Here is a 21,163-nt window from a genome sequence, read left to right on the forward strand (position 1 = left end):
TAACAAATGCATCCAAAATTTTTTACAGCACATTTCAGAAAGGATATATTAACTCCAAGCTCACACAAAAACCAGTTTCTCAAATGGTGGGCCAAACCCTAAAGAATGTAGGTTCACCTTATTCCCACCAAAGTTAAAGGAATAGCAGGTGCTGCCATGCCCCTTTACTGACAACAGGCCCACAGTGACACCTACACGATCCTTCTCTCTCAAACAGATTGGAAATGCAGATGTTAACTACTGTGTTGAAGAGAGTATAAAAGGCAGCCTTTAGCATGCACCCTGCAGATCCTGGAAAAGCAAGAATCACCCATGATCATTTGCACTGATGAGAGAGCTTAAATGATCTACAGAGAAGGAATACGTAGCAGGCTCTCAGACAGGAGTTAGAAATGTGCCACTGTAAGAAAACTGGGTTTCAAAAAAACCTCTGAGAGAGCAGCTGATAAAACCATCGAGTTGTACAATTTGTTCTTATCAAACCTTTACTCCCCTTTACTCAGTACTGTAAGCAGACCATGAACCACCTGGCCTTTAAAGAGTCCTTGCTCAGGTGAATTAGGGCTTGCAAGAGCAGGTCCATCCTTTGCAAGTCCTGCACTTGGAAACACATAGCACCTTTGAGCCACAAGGCAAAATGTAAATATTTAGAGACATGAGGGCCATGCAGAGCCTGCTGCATGTGGCAGTGCTGCTCGGTGTCAAACGCCACAGAGCTGCTCGGCAGAGCGAGCCCCAGCTTCAGACAGAGATATTTGAACATTTCCAAGCACAGTATTTCTTTTTCCCAGGGAAAGGAATACAGTATTTTACAAATCCCCCGAGTGTCATTTCTGGATCTAGCCATGCACGCTGAGGCTTGTCTTGGCCTCCCTGTCTTACCTGTGAAACAAACAGGGCATTTGAATGTGCCTCCCATCCCCTCAAAGCTGTGCTCAATCAGGTGACACAGGAGCTTTGCCGGAGAGTCAAACATCTGGTTACACAGCTTGCACTCATGATTGATGCCTTCCTCTGCAAGGTTCAAATGATACAACTTGTTAGTGACACAGCAGATTAGCGTCGGGGAGGCAGCAGCAGCCGGCCAGGAACGCCTGTGCTGGCACACAGGGCCCCAGGACCCCCAGGACCCCCAGCCCCCGAGCAGCAGGAGCTGCTGGCACTCAGGGGTGCAGCCCCCGCTTTCTGGCTGCAGGGCTCCATCCACCGGGAACCCCCGCGGGGCTCCCAGCAACACAGCACGGCCCTGCCAGACAGGGAGAGCAGCGCTGCTCTGGGTGCGGGCGATTAAAGAGTCAAACAGCATTTAAAAATACTTTAATAGCTTGAATTCAGCCACCAGTGCTGGCAGAGGGCTGAGGGGATGTCTTCAGCTCAGAGTACACTGCAAACATACCGCAGAGGAAGAAACTGTTGGAGAATAGCAGGAGCTGAGAGCAGAGTGTCAGTGTAAATTTTTTTTTTATATATATCTTGGCTTTTTACAAGGTGTAGAGAAACCACTGAAGATATTTAAATGTCATTTGGTAGCGGAATTTCCTTGTCATATATCTTAAGTACTGAATACACAAGGCCCATTTTAGACACCTCTATATTCTAACTGAACTCAGTGAAATAGCAATAATTATTACTCTTGGTTCAAGCCTACCACTTTTGCAGGATGATATGCTTCTCTCTTTACTGAAGTTTGTGGTTCTGGGTGCAGTTGAGCTTTTTTTTTGAGGTACTGAAGTCATATTAAAGCAATTTTCACACATAAAACTAAACAATGCTTTGGTTTTCTTAAAGGGAGGGAGGGAGTTGCAGAATTTTAGAAAACATAGCATATGGTTTATAAAAATTAGAAACTACCTAAAAGGTTTTAATACTGTGGCTGGTTTCTGCAAATAACTCCCTGAAAATGTGTCTTTCCTTCACTGTGGCAGCACATGAACTTTTCATGAAAACATATTTTAAAAACTAAATAAATTCTTTCTTTTATTTTAAACTCATCTTTATTTTTACAACCTCAAATATCAATATCTATTAATTTTTAGCTCCAAGATTGCTAAGAAATTACTCTATTACCCCATGAACTAATCCTTGCCAAATACATTTGGCTCTTAGGAATAATGTGAGCCCTCAGAAGCACGGTCTTTACTTACAGTTGCTTCAAATTAGCTTTTTCTACCTTTAAAGGGGCTAAAGAGAAGGAAAGTATTGCTTGCTATGAAGCCTTTGGTACCATCAGGATGCCAAGGCCCCTGTACAAGGCTGGGACAGTGTAGAGCTGCCCATGCTGCCTCTGGACCCCGTGTGGCAGTGGGTGCCCACAGTGAGTGCTGCACCAGAGCTGCCTGGGGAATGGAGAGGCAGTGTGAGGACAAGTAAACAGGTGGGTTGGGAAGGAGATGAAAAGAGAAAAGGAAAGAGCCCGGAACAGAAAGATGAAAGGGCTGGTATCTCCGTGGCAGCAGCTCTACGAATTCCCTTGGGAGCCACCAGCAGGGACTGGGATGTTTCTAGGACGCGGCGAGGTTTGCAGTGCTCTGCTCGCGCAGCCTCCACGGGCGGGCATGCTGCCCTCTCCAATGAGCAGGTTTCCAAACCAGGCCCTCTCCCCTCACTGTGGCCTAAGGCTGGATTCTCCCATCAGACCCTTGCCTGAAAAGTTCTGGCTTTGTGTGAATTTTGCAACCTGCTCCAGAGGGGAGAAGAGATGGGGAAGGGACATGAGCCTCATGCTGAGCATGCCCAGCCACACCGCTGTGTACAGCAACCAAATGCTGCAATAAAGCCGCAGAGGACAAAGCAGGAACTGGGGGGAATGGAACAAATGCCTTCTACGAATAAATCAGAGAAATCATGTTTGACATTAATTTTCTACCCTCTACATACTGGGTATTTGGATAACAGTGATTCATGCACAGCCTATGGTCCTGTGTGAGCACATGTTTTCATAAATACAGATAGACACATACTGATGGCTAGACTGCTGCTCCTTTTGCAGCCTAAATATCTATAATTTGAGTAAAACTAAAAAAAAAAAAAAAAACCAAAAAAGAAAAACAAACAATGCTCAGCATTTCAGTTAAAGAATATTCTTACAAGCTTGGTATGTTTAATTAGGTAACAGAGATTGTGTATTTTCTTGGCTGATCCCTGCAGTATTTTAAATAGTTAAACCCATAACAAACAAACTAAAACTAGAATGAAAAATAATAAAACATAATGGGTTCCTGCAGATCTGGAAATTTATCCCACTCGAGGCAAGACCTTTTGATTTGCAAATCCACTTCTGAATTATAAGGCCTTCTCCTCACCGGTGGGGGTTTTTATTCCACTCCCACAGGAGTCCATTATGTATTTCTTGTGTCTATAAAACCATCCAGAAAGAAAAAAAGAGGGAAAAAGTACCATGGTTAGCATGACAAACGTTTCTCTTTTCATGCATGTGTATTCAAAATATGAAAATGCCCAAAGATATAGATAGAATTGCTGCTATAATCACTCTCTCCTCTATGGCATTTTACAGCATATTATTTTACACAGAAACACAGCACATGTATAGGGATACTCAGTCACCTTTGGAGAATCACTTCCTTGAATTATATAAGATCACCTAGGTACATGCAAGGAGGCTTTTTGACAATGTGGTGTGACAGTCAAATGTGTGGTGCTGGGCACTAGCAACAGCAAACATATCATCATCATTTCCCTCATTCTTATTCGCCTTTTTTGTTCTAGCATGACAAGCATCTATGAGAGACCTACATAACTCAAGTGAATTATGCAGCCCCTCTCATTTGAAAAATAAGATGCAGATTTTTACAGTTTGTTATACCAGATCTTATCCCATTTCTTCATAAGTGTATCTGTGGAGGGATCAGATGATTACAGGACTAAACAAGCAATGCACAGCAAACAAGAATCTTGGGTTTCTTGCCTTTTTTTCCTGAGCTCAAAAATAATAAGCATTAATTTTACACTTCATTTCTCAAAAAAATAATAGGATGTGCTCTTGTTTAAAACAAGCAGGCCTGCTGGATTCTGTCAGGCTGAAACTATGTCAGGCCAAAAGAGGAACAGAGCGCTTTGTGTAAAAGTATCATGGGGAGATGATAGTATCCTGTAATGTTTTCAGTACCTACTTTTGTCTCCAAAAGCATTTGATCCCTGGCAGACACATACTTATTTCCATACTGGTCTTGAGGGAAGCCAGTAGGAATGAGAGCTGATTATCTGAATCCTGAAGGTGAAACCTGGGTGGTGCCCGCTGATGTCAAAGGCAGGCATTTGTATAAATTTGGAGGTACATAATTTACTGCCTGTTAGTGAGGATTAGTGGGCTGCGCAGAGCCAGCTGAACCGCGGTGGCAGAGCACGTCACTCATTGTTCCCAAGTCCGGGTGCCTTTGCAGGATAGTTTTAAATATGTTGATAGGGTGTGTAGTAGCACTTACATTGCCATCCTGCCCATTTTAGAGGGGGAATACGCTTCTCCATAAAGCTATTTCTGCTGCAGTAATGTGCATTTAATCCATATTACAATGAGTCTCTAAGCCTCTAAGAGAACCGACACCAGCAGCCTCCTGGCGAGGATGCAGTATAATTAATAATGCTGTATTAAACCCATTTACTGTATCAGCTGCATTTCTAATTATAACTATATTAATGGCAACGTGAAAGTACATGTTAACACTGTCGTGTACTGACATGTTATACCAACAAAAAGTAGAAGATTTGAACACCAAAAATCAAGATGGCATTGTCTTTACTATTAGTTAAAACTTCTCTCTTCTACTCAATTTAATAAAGCAAAAATTTTCCCTTATGGAATAACTGCATAGTCCTAATTTGAGAGATCATGTAAGACAATCTGATGCTCATTGCTGACAACAACATGTACATCCCACACTATAGCTTTCCAGACCAGTATATTTCTACTCTACTGCAGCAAATTAAGCCAATAAAAGGGAATTTCTTCCCTGTACTCAGATGTTCACATCCATGAGTTAACCGTGCTTTTAATGAACTTTGAAATACTGTGATTCAGTGTAACAAAGCACTAATATATTGTGTTCACAGAGAACCTTCTTCTGTCCATTAGATAATAAATTTGGTAGAATTAAATGGGCCGTGTGCTCTAATTATGGTAGAAATAAATAGAAATTGGAATGAACACAGGGAAATAAAATGAAAACTGCATGGAGCTATTCTGTTTATGCAATTCATTTCCCAGTAAATAAGAAATCAAAGGGAAAAATTTATAATGTAAGAAAAGGAGCTTCCCCAGCAATTTTTTCCATGTGGCTGTGAAGGAGCAAGGGGCTGGAACCAGGGTAGGATAGCAGTGATGGACGCCCCGCTCAAACACAAAGCCTGCAGAGAACCACTTTGATCCCTCATCTGCTTTGCACCACTCCACCACTGGTTTTCATTAAAAACATCCAAAGATGGAAGCAAAACCAAGGTCTGAGGACACGCTGCATCTGCTCCAAGGGGATGGCAAATGTGCAGACGGTCACATTGCATGAAGACGATGTCTGCTGTACAGTCGACATTTCCTCCTCGCCATTGCTGCCTAAACCCATGACCTGCTGCACAAACCATTTGGACCACACTGCTCCACTTCATTTTAGTAATTAATCCCGGAGGGCGCGGCTGAGCCCCTCCCTTGCCGGCGGGCAGCAGCGGGCCAAGGAGACCGCGCGCTCCGGCCCGGCGCGGGCCAGCGGCACCGAGGCGCTCCGCGGCACCGCCATTAGGCAGCCTGGGCGGTGAAAGGCAGCGGATTGATGGCGTGGCAACAGAAATGTCACCTGGGGAGCTGGGTGCCGTCCTCCCAGGGATGCTGGAGGTCAGTTACTATGGCAACACCGAATGAGCTCAACCTTGTAACTGACCCTTATCTTTTTTTGATCTGTGGCCCCCTTGGGACCTTGGCTGGAAATCAACTGGAAAATAATCTGGTCACATATCAGAAAGAAAACTATTTATACTTATTTATTTATCCAGGTAGAGCTCCTATCTCCCTTTGACGACTCTGCCAGACTAAAGACACCCATCATGTTCCCTCAGAGGTTTCAGTGGCTGTGTGGAAACACCCAGCTCTGTGCTGTGAGAAACCATGCCAAACCCCCCTGTCACTGCACAACACACACACACAATGCCACAGATATCTGTGCTCATGACTCCGCTGATATATTGCCAAAATCTTGCCTTGCTCTCAGCCCCCGACTTGCCTGTGTGGATAAACATACACCTACACCCCTTCTTGGATGGTTTAATATTTTATGTTGGTATCCACTAATCATATTCTTTTGTGCTTTATCTCTCTGCTGAAATATGATTCTGCTTTGAAATATATTTATATGATCTAGAATGGCACAACACTGATGTCTTTTATGAGCTGAAGATTGTTTAATAAAATCTTGCATTTCTGCTTCATCCTTATGACAATTTTACTATTATAAGTTTTCAAGGGATATGAGAGCTGTCCACTGTGGTTAGAAACATCACTTTAATGAAAAATGATAACACGGGGGCGCAGATTTTTCTAGAAACTGAATAAGGAATACCAGCAAAAACACAGAGTTCCCAACATGCTTTCGTATGTAATTTTGTTGGTTTTCCTTATATTTGCCTATAGATAAGACTCATTAAAATCAGGTCTGTTTATCATAGTTTTCCAAAGGATGGGCAGCCCAGACAAGGCTTTATCAGCACAAAGAGCAATTGCTCTTCAGGTGGGGAGACTCTCTGGGGAAATAGGATTCAGGAAATCAGGGACTATATTAGGAGACAGGAGCCACAGGGCTTGCTGGTGCTAGAGGAAGTGCCTATGGATTCCTGGTAACAAACTCCAGGGTTACTTGTGATGTACTTCTTCAGGCTCAAAAAGGTATTCTTGTCCATGCTAAATTAGCCTAACCACACAACGGGCTTTAAACTCTTTCATCATCTTAGGGGGCCTCAAGCTCAAAATATGCAGAATTAGATGCCAAATTATTTATAGGGTAGCTTGTAAGTTCACTGCCTCCAGTATATGTCAGTACACTGCAATATTAAAATGACCATCAAAAAGAAGCATGGTCCCAGAGGGACTGGGGATGAGATTGAAGGGAGTTTCCCCCTGACTGCGAGTTCCTGTGCTGCTCCAGAGCCCCTGCCCTGCTCCTGGCTGCAGGCTGTGTGCTCCCACTGCTCCTGAGGGGAAGGCTGAGCCCCACACTCACGGGATGGGGCTGCCAGGCCCAGCTTCATCAACTTAATTTTCAGTTTACAAGAAAAATAAAATCTGAAAGTTCAAAGGAGTTCATGGAGTTGTGCATCATCTATCTCTGTCTGCAGAGCCCCAGAGGGACCTGCCTGCAAAGCTTTATTTCAGATTTAGATATTAATCTGGGAAACTGCATGAAGATAATTTACAGAAATGCACACAATACGTTAGCACAATAACTTCACACTTTATCAGCCTTTCTCTGAAGATGCTTTTTTTTTAATAATCTATGTTAAAACTTTTTGCGGACTGAAGCCTGATAGGTCTGACTGCTCCTTCATGATAATTGATTAAGGGATAACTCCACTGGCTTCCATGGAAATATGGAAATGCAAAATCCATACAGGACAAAAAAAACATATGCCATTTTTGAGTGTTCAAGTCCATACAACCATACACAGAATCAGCTTTATCCAGACTAATGAACCTCTGGGAACAACTAGAGTTTAGCAAGAACACCTCATTCCCACACAATTCAACTCGAGTAATGTATTTCAATGTTTTGAAATACTCACAGTTTAAAGCCAATATCTGAGGAAACTGAAGTAACACAGCCCTGAATCCCTGGCCACACAGCCTATTCCCTGCACTGTCCTCCCTCACGCCATTGTATTGCTGAAAACTAAATACACCTTATTGCTCCTGGTCTCCTCCCTGGGAGCAGCTCCTGCACTGCTACACAACAGGAACACATTCATCCTCTCATGCTATTGACAATATCACATAGAAGAGCTCAGTACAGACAAACAGCAATAACTAGCATCTACTTGGCATCTATTCTTGTGAAATTAAAAATTAAAATTAAAACATCATTATACTCTTATTAAACATCCCACTGGAATATGCTCATGCTTTAAAAACACGCAAAGCTTTAAACCTACTTTAAATAGGTGTAAAGCCCTTTTTTACTCCTTTTACAGGCCTGGCACATTCCCCAGCCTCAGCAGCAGCCCCCAGAGCTGTGAGGTGCCCCCTCCCCACCACATCCCACCCGTGCCTCCTGCAGTGCTAGCATGTGGTGACTGTGGTCACACAGAGGCCACCAGAGCTGCCAGGACCTGCCAGCCACGAGGTGCCAAAGGCAACCCCTCCCCTGGCTGGGTGCAGGGTAGCAGCTGCATCCCATAACTACTGCTCCAAAGGCATTTGCCTGGTTGCTGGGTGCACTTCTACACGCTCAGAGGCAGGTTCCTGAGCTGAGGATGCAGGGCAGGGTGAGCAGCCCCCTGAGCTAGGCCAGCACACCTGGGACAGCACACGGTGTTTGTTAAAACACCAACTCCCACGGATGTGTATCGCTGATCCTCACATTACCATCTCCCCAGTACACATTGACATGATAGACTTTAAATCTATCGTGTAAATAATCATCAGATTAATGGTCTCTAATAGTATATAATCAACATGACAGGCTACAAGCCAGTTGTTGTCAACTACACTCAGCAATGCACAGAGTAAGAGAAGGCATAAACCATTCCCATGATGGCATCAGGGAAGCAGAAAAACCGGTAAAAGGAGAAATAGAAATAAAACTCCTGAAAAAAAAAACCCACCTAAATGTACAATTTAACTGAGAAACACTGAAGGTTCTTTCAGGCATCAAAATATAATAAATGTCAATTTTTATTTTTTTTTTCAGTGGGAGGGTAGACTTTTATTTCCATCAGCAAAGAAATATTCTATTATCCCTGCATTGGTGCAGTGCCTCTTGAGTGAGTACAGGTGAATTGGCATAAAGAGCCTTATTCTGATATTACAAATTCTGCATAAACATGGAAGAATGTATCCAGCAATATAAACTTTATAGCAGTATCAGCTATGGTCTTATAAAAGATTACATTAGTATAGATATCTGGGAAATGGTGCAGTGGGCATAGAGTTTAAAATGCAATTGAAAACCAGCCGTGAGCATTATTTTTGTGGCAGATCACCTAATACTCAGAGACTGGCCAAATGCTGCACCCCCATAATGCTGGGGCAATTTGCACCACTTACTCAAATAAAAGCATTTCTTTTAAATATGTATTAATTTTGTTTTCTTATTAAGAAACAGTATTCCTAAGGAAAAGTCTCTGGTTGAAAAGCAATCTCTTAAGGCATTGTTATCAACTTAAAGACCAAATTTCTTTTAAATACCTACAGACAAGCAAAAAAACCCAGGAACACTTCTCAGCTTTTTCTTGGAAAATAAAAATGACGGTTACCCAGCTATCTTGACATGAGCATTCAGCACAACTGCACCAGAGCTTACTTGTTCATCCGAACATCCGAACTCTTATCACAGCCCAGCCCCAGAGAGGCTCCTGTCCCCCACACCTAAAGAGGTGCCTCCTTCCTTCTTCTCCCCAGGAGCTCAGGGACACAAACCAGTTATTGGGGATGGCAAAATGAGATGCCACTGCAAACACAGAGAACCAAGGGTGACTAAATAAGGTGTCTAGCTAAGATAGGTAACTGATTTTGCATGGCACAAATATCCCTCAGAGCTCGTTAAGTGCAAATATGCTCAAAAGAATGAACCACCCCTATGAGATATATTTTAAATCAGGGATCCTAGGGTGCAGTAATGCATGATATTCCTTAAAGCAGTCAAGAAGAAGAATCTGCATGAAAACAAGAAAATATCTTAAGCATCTCTGCATTATGCAGACATATATACTGCATATATACTGCAGTACTGTGGGATTATGCACAAGTAAATGTACAGAGTATCTCCCATTGATGTTGGTGGAATTTGCTTGATTCACACTCCACAGTCCAAGTGGAAGTCAAACCCTCTGGCCAGCTTCATCTTGAATAAGGGAAACTGCAACCCAGTGACTTTCTGGAAGAGATCTCACTGCTGAGCAAGGGCTCTGCATAACACAGACTGTAAAGTCTATGGATAGTGCTCATCTAACATACAAACATGGATTACAATGCATAAAACCTAGTATCAAACTCATACCACCTTTACATGTGTTCTTTGTCCTGTTCTCTGTCCACCTGAGCCAGCCAGCTTGCACACTTCGTGTATGACCTGGAGCTGGACAGGCAGCACTGAAGCAGTTCCCCTGAGCTCAGCACAGAAGGAGAGCTCAAGGCCAGCACACACATCCTGTAGAGCTGGGAGGGGCACCAGTGGTAGGGAAACATGGGCAGAACCTTCTGGGATGCTAAACGCAGAGAGCTTTGGTTTCTGCCTTTGTAAACAAATTCCTTTCTATTTCACTATGTGAGTAGCTCGGTCAGGCATATATGGCTGTTGGCAGATACTCTGTCAGTGCACAACATGGCCAGCTTGTTTTTATTTTTTTTTAGAAACACATTTTCTTCATTTTATATGTCATTAGCTTTTTAATCCATTGAGGAAAGCCATGTGGAAACTCTCACACTGCAGACAGACTCTGGAAAACATATGTGGTCTGTGACAGAAAACACAGTGTAAAATATAAGGAAAATCTGTATTTTTGGTTAAATAAAGGGATCTGGAAGAGCCAGTCCTCCAGTGGTGCTGAAGCAGCCACCTGAAAGTGCAAGCATGCCACGGTATCAAAACACAAGGACATTCAGGATGGCTCATTAACAGCAGGAGTCCTGAAGAGCTATTTTTGCTTAAACTCACCTAGATCTCATGCTCTTGGCATTGTGAGGTTTCCTGGGCTCTCTGCAACTCCTCTCATTCTCAGAAGTTACATTTAAAAATAAAATTACATTAAATTGAAAAAAAAATAAAAATACCAAGCCCCAGGCCTCTGCCCAAAATGAAGCACCAAGGTGTTCCCTGCAGGATGGTGCTTTCAGGGTGTGCATGGTACCATGCAGACTGGAGTCATGCAGAGACAGCTGAGATGACTTGGAAAGATCCAAAGGTGATGTCGGATTGCTGCAGAGAAAAGCCTGATGTGCAATCACTGAACTTGAAACAGACTTAGGTGTACCCACCTAATAAGTCCACATGAGAAGAACCATATTCCACAGCCCTGCAAAACTCACGATGAAGGAATGAAAAATGAGAGGAAAGATCAAGCTGCTTTTCAGCTGGGCCCTCAAACAAAACAAGATTCTTAATCAAGCCATCATGGAGTCCCTGCTTCAACCAAAAAGGTTTCTCTCTGTCAGAGACCTGCTACCCACCATTTTCTTCTCTTTTTTCATTTTGTGAGTTCTTATTTTAACCTCAGCTTCAACAATCGGCATTAAGAAGTCGGCATTTGCTCCTATCACCCCAGAGAGGTAGGGAAGATACAATCGTATATATGCAAAATAGGTATGAACTCTGATAGCAATACTTTGCCTGTAGGCAAAAATTGACTTTTTAAATGGCAGCCACTATAATAATGTTAGCCTAAGACCCACCCTTGCAGGATTTTCCTCTGCTTAGTAAAAACAAGGTACATGCTGATAAGAAAAGCAAAGAGTTTGGGTACTGATAATACGGGGAATGTTTTAGTGGGAATGAGGGAAAACAAAATTATTTTCCCCAATTGTTTTTGTACCAGCATGGACGGGGTGAAGTAGCAAGTCTGTAGCCATCAAGGCAAGAAGGGCTGCCAAGCTCTGTGTCCTAAAGCTTGTTAGTCTCAACCAGCAGCACCTTAAAAGACCTTGGGATACCTTCCCTACACAGCTTATCCTTTTGGAAAACTGCCTACAGGGGAATGGTCTAGAGCATCTACTACTCATCCCATAGACAATTATTATGTGTAGTAGATGATGCCTACTCTTTACTCTTTTTTTTTTTCTCTTCCTTATGGTTGCCAACAGAAAGTGCATTGCTGCACAAGAGGAAGTGCAAGAACAGAACTTTCTTTCTAATCCCACCTGAGGTGTGATCAGAAAAGTCCGGCTCCTCAAGGGAGTGCTTTGGGAGACCTGGGATGCCCTGGTGCCACCCATGTGCCTGAACTGCCCCAACAGGGTGTAGTGCCATGGCCACCCAGCCCCCGTGTGACTGGCCACTACTCCACCAGGCACTGGCCCTGGCAGGTTGCGGGGCACATCCCAGGAAGAGACATGCAGGCAGCGTGGCATGCACAACAGTTGAATCTTTGCAGCTAGATGAGCATCAATTATGCATTGTATCAAAATCCAAATGCTAGAGCATGAAGCAGGCAATTCAAAGAAACAGCATGAGCAAAGCAAATGCCAAAGAAATGAAAAATATGTCCAAAACTGTGACAGAGCACTCTGCTACTTTTCACGTAACATCATCAATCGTCTCTCATCAAAGATTTCAAATACTTGGGAAGAGATTACAAAAATATTCAAAGATACAATATTTGTATTTTGAATGTTAATTTGACACAAAGGAGTGTGCATGAGGGAATGTTTATAATCAGCACTCCAATAAACTCACAAATGACTCTAGTATTTTATAAGCTTGTTAGAAACAAATCACTCCCTTAGCTTATATTTACTTACTGATGAATAATAAAAGGCCTCAATACACAAAGAGTAAATTCAAAATGTTTTCCTCTTGTTTTATCTTCTATGACAATACTGGAACCCTTTCGCTCAGGCTGTGATTCCCAAACATGCCTCTCCTGGTTTTATGGCCAAATATTGATTTCTCCATATAAGCAGAGGCAGCTTTGAACCTTGGTGCCTGCCCCCATCCCCCGTGTAAAACTGATGCCGTGGTCTGGAGTTGAACAGCAGCGGCTGGCCTTGCCCCCTGCCCTCGTGCTGCCTGCAGGGTGGGGAAGGGAGCACGTCCAGCTCTGCCAATTTACGCAGCAGTGAAGGTACAGACCAAGTGCTCAGTCTCAGGAGGAAGAGGGGAGGATATGCTCACCTTGCACACCTCCTGGAGCAAAGCACAGGACAGTCGAACAAAAGAGTATAGAAATAAACTTTGTAATGTATTCATAAACCTGCAACGGTCCCAGACAAACACATCAACCGCTTCAGCTGGTCTGCAGAGACCTGGGCAAGGTGTCAGTACAATAAAGGCTCTGGTGAGCACCCAAATACCCTGCACCCCGCCGGTGCAACAGCCCAGTAATTGACCACAGCCGAAAATCCCCTTTAGCCTGTTTAAAACCACCAGGATGCTTTAATGCAATACAAACCATACTTCAGCAGACAACATAACACCTACACCTTCCAAATGCCATTAGTTATACACCAGCTCAGACCAATAATGCTCTAGATGTGAGCACAGGAGACCAGCGGTAGCCATGAAGCCCTGGCAGTAGCTGTGCTGGGTACCCACGTGTGCCATGATAGCTGGATCTCAGAAATAATTGCTGCATGGGTCGGCGTGCTGGATTCATAAGTGGTAAGTAGCACAAATGGAGGGAAACAAAAGTTGGCAGAACAATGCCTCATTTTTCTAATGTAACTAAGTGCTGAATGTGGTAATGGGAATTGTGGGGATACTTGTCTTTATGCTCTTATTTACCCAATAGAAATAATACAGGGATATTCTAATGGAGGATTTTACTTAATGTACAGTTAAGCATAACACAAACATTTTATTGTGGTCTGTAAAGATGATCTATTTAGAGCAGCTGAAAAAAAAATCAAACACTGCATTCAACATAAGTGCTTCTGGTAGACACGCAAATGCAGAAAGACTTTACAAAGTAATTGTAACACAGGCTTTTGTTCTAGATGGCCCTGTTTCTTCATGCAGGCATCAAACACATCTTTACCACCTCTTAAAGACAAACCAAATGCTGCCATGGACCAAGCTGGCTGGACACACAGCATCTTTGTAATTGCATTAAGATGCTGAAGTGAATAAACACAGCCAGGCCTACTCACACACCCTGGGGCTGCAGAGGGCGAGGTGTGAACTTGAGAGTTTCTGTAACATGCCTGGTGCTGGGACTGGTCTGGTGGTCTTAACAGGGAGCTGGGAATCACTGCAGTATTGCAGAATACATAACAACGCTTGCATAGCCCCTACTATTATTAACCATAATTCAGGTGTGCAATGAGCTGATTAAGCACTTAGTCATTACAAACAGCTTAGGATTCACATTTCCAGAGCACATTATAAGATGTTTTTTATTTCTAAAATTGTTAATAGCAGAGCCATGAGAATAAAATTACTTTTTCACTTTTTCACCTGTGGACAAGCCATAAAACACCGTACAGGAATTTACTAAGAAGTGTAACAATGATACACTTTCAAAATAAATCTCAGGGCTCCAAAGCCATGGCCACACGGCACTGCCACTGCAATCCTCCTCAGGGACAGAGATCACCCGTCATGGAGCTCTGCTCCCTCACCTGCCACTCTGGCCAGCAGCTGGAGCAAAGGGAAGGCTGCAGATGGAGCATCCCAGGGACTGGTGCAGGTGAGAGGTCTGATGGAGGAAGACCAGCAAAGGAAGGTGGAGCACAGCTGTCCCACAATAATGCCCCTGCCATCCCCTGTCACTTCCCTGCCACTCCTATGGGAAACTGCCCCTGCCACAGGCTTCCTTGCTGCCTGTAACACAGTGCTTCCAGCACCACAGGGTGAGCTGCAGTGCTCTTGGACACGTTTGTGTTTTAAAAGCAGTGCTGGTGTCTGAAACTCCAACCACTTAAGCAAGTGGCAAAGTTTACAGTCTGCACCTGGTATCTCTCCAAGGTGGAGAGAAAAGACCAGCACCCCCCAAGCCACCAGGCAGGGAGGCCTACTCAGCCTCTGTTCTTCATCCCCACGTGCTGCAGAGGAGTAAGGAGGCACAATATTCTTGGGGGAGAATTCCTTATACATGGTTCCAGCATCAGCACTTCAGCCCCCAGAGAGAACAGTGACTAATCCCCAACCACTCGATAAACTTCATGCTAATGGATGGCAGGAAAAAACATACAATTTCTCACAAAGGAAGATAATTACTGGGGGCATGTGAAATACTAGAAATGCAGGAAGCAAACAGCTGAAGGAAAACCCATATAGGACATGTCAGGGTTTCACAACAAAAATGCTGTCAACGTGCCACGCTGTGTGTCAGGAGCCTCAGTGCTCTTCAGTCTGAAGTCACTGGGATTTTCCCTATGGCCAGGGGCTGCAATTTTTACCCTCTAGATCCATCTTTGATGTTATTGAAACAGAGACATGAATTTGAAAAGGAAAGAAGTCATGTCATGAAGAAAACAGGAAAAAAACCACTTTCCAGGGGGGAAGGGTCATGGCAGTCTAAATGACGGAGTAAAAAACTACACTGCTCTCCATTTTTATAGAAGTGTCCCAAGTGCAGTGCCCATGAGGATTCTCCTTTGAGTTATCCATTTATTTTTTAAAAGCTTTTCTGGAGAAAATAAGCACTCCTTATTTCCAGGAATAAAAACAAAACAAACCATCCTCAGACAGCTGGCAGGACAGGCAGGGCACAGCCCAGGCTCGCTCTGGGGCTGCCCCCTTTGTCTCCATGCCTGGCAGGTGTCTCTGAGGAGGGGAGCACACCAGCTGCTCTCAGCCATGACTGAAGCCAGGCACCTCAGGCATGAGTGGTGACAATCCCAGTGCTTTCTGGTGGGCACTTTCCTGTGCCCAGCACCATTGGCAGTGCTGTGCCACCCCACGGTCTGCACAGAGAGCATGGGCCAACCCAGCCCAGGCCCCAGGCCCTGGCTTACAGGGCAACGCGGTGGCAATTTCTAAAGGATCACAGAGCACACAGCATCACTTGTGCTGTTACTGACAGGAGCTAAAGCCTGCCTGTACCACTCTATTCAGAGGAAGAATTTCTCATGGCAGTCCTTGTGTCACGAGTTGCCCAGTTGTCCCCTGGCACATTCCCTGTGCCCGGCTCGGCTGGCAGCTGCCAGCACAGGCAGGGCACAGCGTCTGAGCACAGCACCCAGCACAGTGTCTTCACTTACATGTGCTCAGTTGCAATAACTGGGAAGCATTTTAAATGGTTTTATCTCACCATTTCGTTTCCTTTTGCTTTTCAAAGCAGAGGAAGTATTTATCAATAAAGATTTTAAAAAGAATTAATTATCACCATCATCAAGTCAAGCTCCCTGGTGCCTCGCTGCCCAGCACCTGCCTGAGTCCTCTCCCTTTCAGTGAAGGATCTACCATCTCTGCACCATCCTTGTGCTTTGGAGCTCTAAAGCACTATTAAAATCAATTCACTTGGTGTCAAAAGCTCTCTTTCTTCTTGTAGCTACCATTACAGCTGTAGTATTCATCAGATTTTTACCACCAGGATTAATGTTATAAAATGTCACTTGCTACAGTAAAATTTATCAACATTATTATATACCATAGAAACTGCCACCACAGACAAATGCACTACATTAAAATTTTGTCTAGAGCTCCCTAGAGGAAACATTTGCTGCAATTTGTGTAACAGTTTATATATTTATGCTATTTAATGGTACAAAGCAATAATTATGACTTCATTCACTGATAAGCAACAGCATTATATAAATCAGATGCGGATTTAGAACATGCCAGCTTTGTCACTGGCCTACCACTTGTAAATTATGTTGCTGTTAAAAAAAAAAATCTAAGCAAATATGAGTTAGCAGCAGGAAGCTAATAATGTGCCTCCAGCTGTTCCAGTTAACCTGCAAATGTGGCCATCTGCACCTCAGGAGAAAAAGAAAAGGAGAGATAGAGGGAGGGAGGAAAAGGAGAGAGGAGAGAAGCTCCCACCAACACCAGCACAAAGCCTAGGCCCTGAGCAGTAGGAATGACCTTGCTCCTCATGACCAGACAAGCACATATTTAAAATCAGAAAAGTTACCAAAGAATAAAGGACCTTTTCTCCCCTAGACCCACAGAAAAAAAAAAAAAAAAAAAAAGAAGAGGAAAAAAGTCCTTTCCACTGCCTTTTTTCTGGAACAGGCTGTCTTTCACATCTGAGGTTATTATTTACTGCATTGCAGGTCTGTCCAATGAACAGGTTTTTCTTACAACTTCTGCCTTTCATTTCTACTTTTTAACACCTCTTCACAGACCCATCTTGTATTATTTTTTTTAAATGGTGGTCATTGTAATAGATTTATTCCTGCTTCAGACAATTTAAAATGGATCTGCAGGGCACAAAGGCTGAACTATCAAACAAGACCAAAATTCTCAGATAGAAAGTCACAGATCTTGCAGTGCACAGCAGCTCCACTCCTGCCTTTGGGTTCATGGGGATGAGGTGTCCTTAGGACATACGAGTAGTGTTTGCTCAAAGATTATTTTATAAGAGATTTCTGTGGAATCTGGGTCACAAGAAACTGACACAAAATATTCCCTTTGACATTCACCCACACACTGAAGAGACAGTGGCTGAAAGTGCAGGTCCTGTACATTGTTACACTTTGGTAATCCAACAGCAGTTTAATACCAACAATTCTCCAAGATCCGTGTTAGCAAGGGCTCTCCAACACACCTCCTAGAAAAAGATAGTGAGGGCCTCACAGGATTTTCTCTTTTTAAAGGTCTGACTCTGTAAAACAATGAGCTTAATTCCTGTGAAGGGCATGAGGTCAGAGGGGTCAGCACACCTTGCTGGAGCTGCACTGCTCTGCCTCACCCGGGCTCTTACACAGCATCCTCGTACTGCCAATCCACCCCCAGCTCCCCAAAAAAGCCTTATTCTGGCACAGGTTATCGAAGCTGCCATTGACCTTGAGATGCTTAAATACACTCAGGATTATCATCACTCTTAAAGTAAAAAAATCTCACCTTGCCTCTTCCAAAAGGAAGCAATTCCCTTTGTTTCTGTGTTTTCAGTGCACATCTGTTTGCACCACCCCAAGTGTCATAGTTTTGATAAAACTCCTGAAGTACTGAAAGTGTCCAATATTGAGCCTTGTGGGCCCTGATCTCGAGGATGAGTAGCATGAGCTCCTCGGTCACAGAGCAGGGGATATATATTTGAGTAGTGTTGTATGGACCTGACTGCTATTATTAGATTTTCACCAAGGAAACATGATTTATCTTCATTCCAATTTTTGTAACTATAACTCATTCCAATGATAACTGCATTTACAGGGATTTATAATTCATTTGAAAGATTAACTCAGGCGTACATAATTTCAAAGAAACAAAAACATTTTTTTCTTGAAAATACTGAATTTACTTTAAACTGGTCTGGTGTGATAATGTTGGGACACATATCTGTTAAAGCCATCTTTAATGTTTTTCTCTATTTAAGAGTTTTGGCTTTTATGAGGTTTAATACTTTCAGAAGAAATACCTTACCCTGACGGAACACGCAATCAGTAACTGATCTTTTCCAAACATTTACACTACACTTTGGGAATGATGTTGGATATGATAAAAACTGTGATTTGCAGTAGGTTAAAGAACCAATAATTGCATGCTGACTCAGTAAGTTACCTGCATTTACCCTCTGAATTGTGTTAACCAATGCAAAGTGCCAGCAGAGTGATGTGTCTGGTCAGGGAAAGGCATGAGCCATCTCTCCAGAGGAAAATAAGCCTTCCAGTAAACCTGCAACTTCATCTGGCCTTTCTAAAATTAATTTAATCTAGAAATTGCCACATCTTTGAAAGCAGCTGGGGTGATGCTCTACTTTTCAATATTAGAATGTTCATAACAGCAAACAACATATACAAACTGTGCCATTGAATATCCACACATAGTGGAACATTTTGTGCACATAGAACAGTTCTGGTGTTTGACAGTTCCATTTAATTACACCAAAACCTCAGTTTAGTCCACTGGTGTCTTCAGAGGCAGGTAGCAAGTAAAGCTAGTCAACATCTACATTAAAATGACCCCTGGTCATGTGCCCCTGAGGCTTCATCAGGACTGCCAGGTCATGTTGCACAAACTGTGCATATCCACGTGTGTGGAGCTCCCAGGTTTTTCGGCTCACAAGGTCTGAATATTCCTCTCTGATGGGAATCCATGTGTCTACTTCCTGCCCCTATCTGTTCACTGCTCAAGACAGCACCAAAAAAGAGATCCTAGATGTATGCAAATAACTCATAATCCTCATTTATAAAGAAACCCCTTCACATCGCTTTAATGAACTAGGAGGGGTAGTGTCAGATGGATTCTCATGTGAGCATGAATAACAGAAGAGAGAAGCAGATGGAAAGGGGCACAAACAGCTTTTTCTAAACCCATTAATAAAAATATTGTTAAAACACATTGCTCTAAAATATAAACCTAGATATTTGATTTGTTAAATTTTGTCAGAACATTTCTGTTCCCTTCTGGTGAAGGGTGACGGCAGCAGAGAACCCCATGCCAGTGAGCAGCCCACATCCCTTGGAGATGTTCACCAGCATGCAAGGCCCTCCCAGCCTTTCCTCAACCATGGAAAATCTCTATTTTTCTCAACTCTCACTCCTGGCACTCCACAGAATTCCACATAGGACACTGAGAGGCCAATGAACAGCTCGAGTAAACTCTCCTACTTAGCAAGAAAAAGTTTAACTGGAAAAATTTAACTCCCAAAGACACAGTATGAGAAAGGTCAAAAGGCATGGTCAAATGGAAGGCCTTCCAATAGCTCCATGGTGCCACAAGCATTCACACAACACGTTTACATCATGGAGGTGATAAATCAAATAAATCAAACTGTTTATCACACTCATAAAAGACAGTGCATGTCTGCAGAACATATTTGGGGCAACATAGTTAAGGGGAAAATGGCTACAAGCTCATAAAAATAAGGCTGTGACATTTCTATTCCCTACTTATTGACCTGAACAATCTGATCCAGAATTGTTATGCAAGTGGCAGAAATGCAGAATGAATTTTTAATAGCTTTGTCTGTGCAAGAGAACAAAATTTCATAAAAGATGTTAAAGCAGTTTCCGTAATGCTGTCTTATGTAGCTCTCCACAAAAATAGGCACTCTCAACTACAACAGTTAATCCTTAGGATTTACAACACATCATAACTCATTCCTGCTGTACGGAGGAATTCATCTCTCAAATGCAAGTGATCTTGCAATCACAGATGAACTCCAGTACTTAAGTACATTGGGATACGTTTCACAGTGTCAGCCCTAATTTTCAGCCTTGACTTTGATTTCCCCTGCCTTGGTGGGTTCCAGGCAGACCCTCGGTGTTACTCTAATGTAGCTTTTTTGTGGTTTTAATATGAATATTGTGTCAAGAAGCTGAGATATTAAGAATGACAATACATTATTATTGCAGCAGGGAAATCTCCAGAGTCCTAGAAGTAGGATTTTGAAAACCACAGTAAAAAATCAATAGCAATCCACAAGAATTCATAAAGGAAATGTGTCAGTCAGCACCTCTGAATAAAAATCTTAAATTTTAGCCTAAGCAGACTGGACAAATACAAGTCATTTAAAAGGCAGAGGAGGGGAATGTGCCCCAGCTTTTCAGGAGGGAGCCTGTCTTGCTTGGCTGTCCCAGGAGTGCCTGAGATGCCCTTGCCCTTCTCTGCCAGAGCCCTGAGGCTGGCCCCAGCCCCAGCCCCAGCCCCAGCCCGCCTGAGCCAGCGTGTCCCTGGTGGTTGCACGGACAAGGAAGATGCTGCATCCCTGGCACTGCCTGCACCCAGGCTCCTCCCTCGAAAGAAGCCAGCCAACAGGATGTAGGGAAAAACCAGCTCATCTGTACTCCCTGATAATTGTGATAATGAAAAGAAATGCCAAGAACTGTACATGCAAGCCTTTGATGAATTTACAGCCAGACATCTACTTGCAAGGTAGCTGGCCCGTGAGCTACCTCCAGCAACAGGATTTAGTATTGCTTGGGTTGGCTTTACATAATCAAAAATATCCACTAAATCAATCAATTAAACACTTCATTTGTATATAGCTAACTACATATTAATAAAGTGTTATCAAAGCTTCCTAGTGCTTCTCTCAGGAAGAAGCCTGCTTAACTAGCATGGAAAATAGAAGGCATCACTCACAGAAATGTCCATAAGGCAAATGCAAACGGATGGCCTTTGCCATCTCAGATGTTGCCCAGGGACTGGGTACATCTGAACAGGGCTTATTCTCATCATTCAGATCACTT

General features: G+C 43.2%; 1 protein-coding gene across 3 annotated transcripts in view; it reads right to left on the minus strand.

Annotated features, from left to right (window-relative positions):
- The window catches only part of ZNF423 (zinc finger protein 423), a 226,528-nt gene that overhangs the window by 22,353 nt on the left and 183,012 nt on the right, over positions 1 to 21,163 (minus strand). For all 3 annotated transcript variants that reach the window (XM_041400800.1, XM_041400801.1, XM_041400802.1), the window contains one exon: positions 883 to 1,014. In XM_041400800.1, the coding sequence (XP_041256734.1) occupies positions 883 to 1,014 (132 nt within the window). The remainder of the gene's footprint in view (positions 1 to 882; positions 1,015 to 21,163) is intronic.

This window comes from Onychostruthus taczanowskii, unplaced genomic scaffold, assembly GCF_017590055.1.
Source record: "Onychostruthus taczanowskii isolate IOZ18803 unplaced genomic scaffold, ASM1759005v1 scaffold18, whole genome shotgun sequence".
NCBI classification, from domain to species: domain Eukaryota; kingdom Metazoa; phylum Chordata; class Aves; order Passeriformes; family Passeridae; genus Onychostruthus; species Onychostruthus taczanowskii.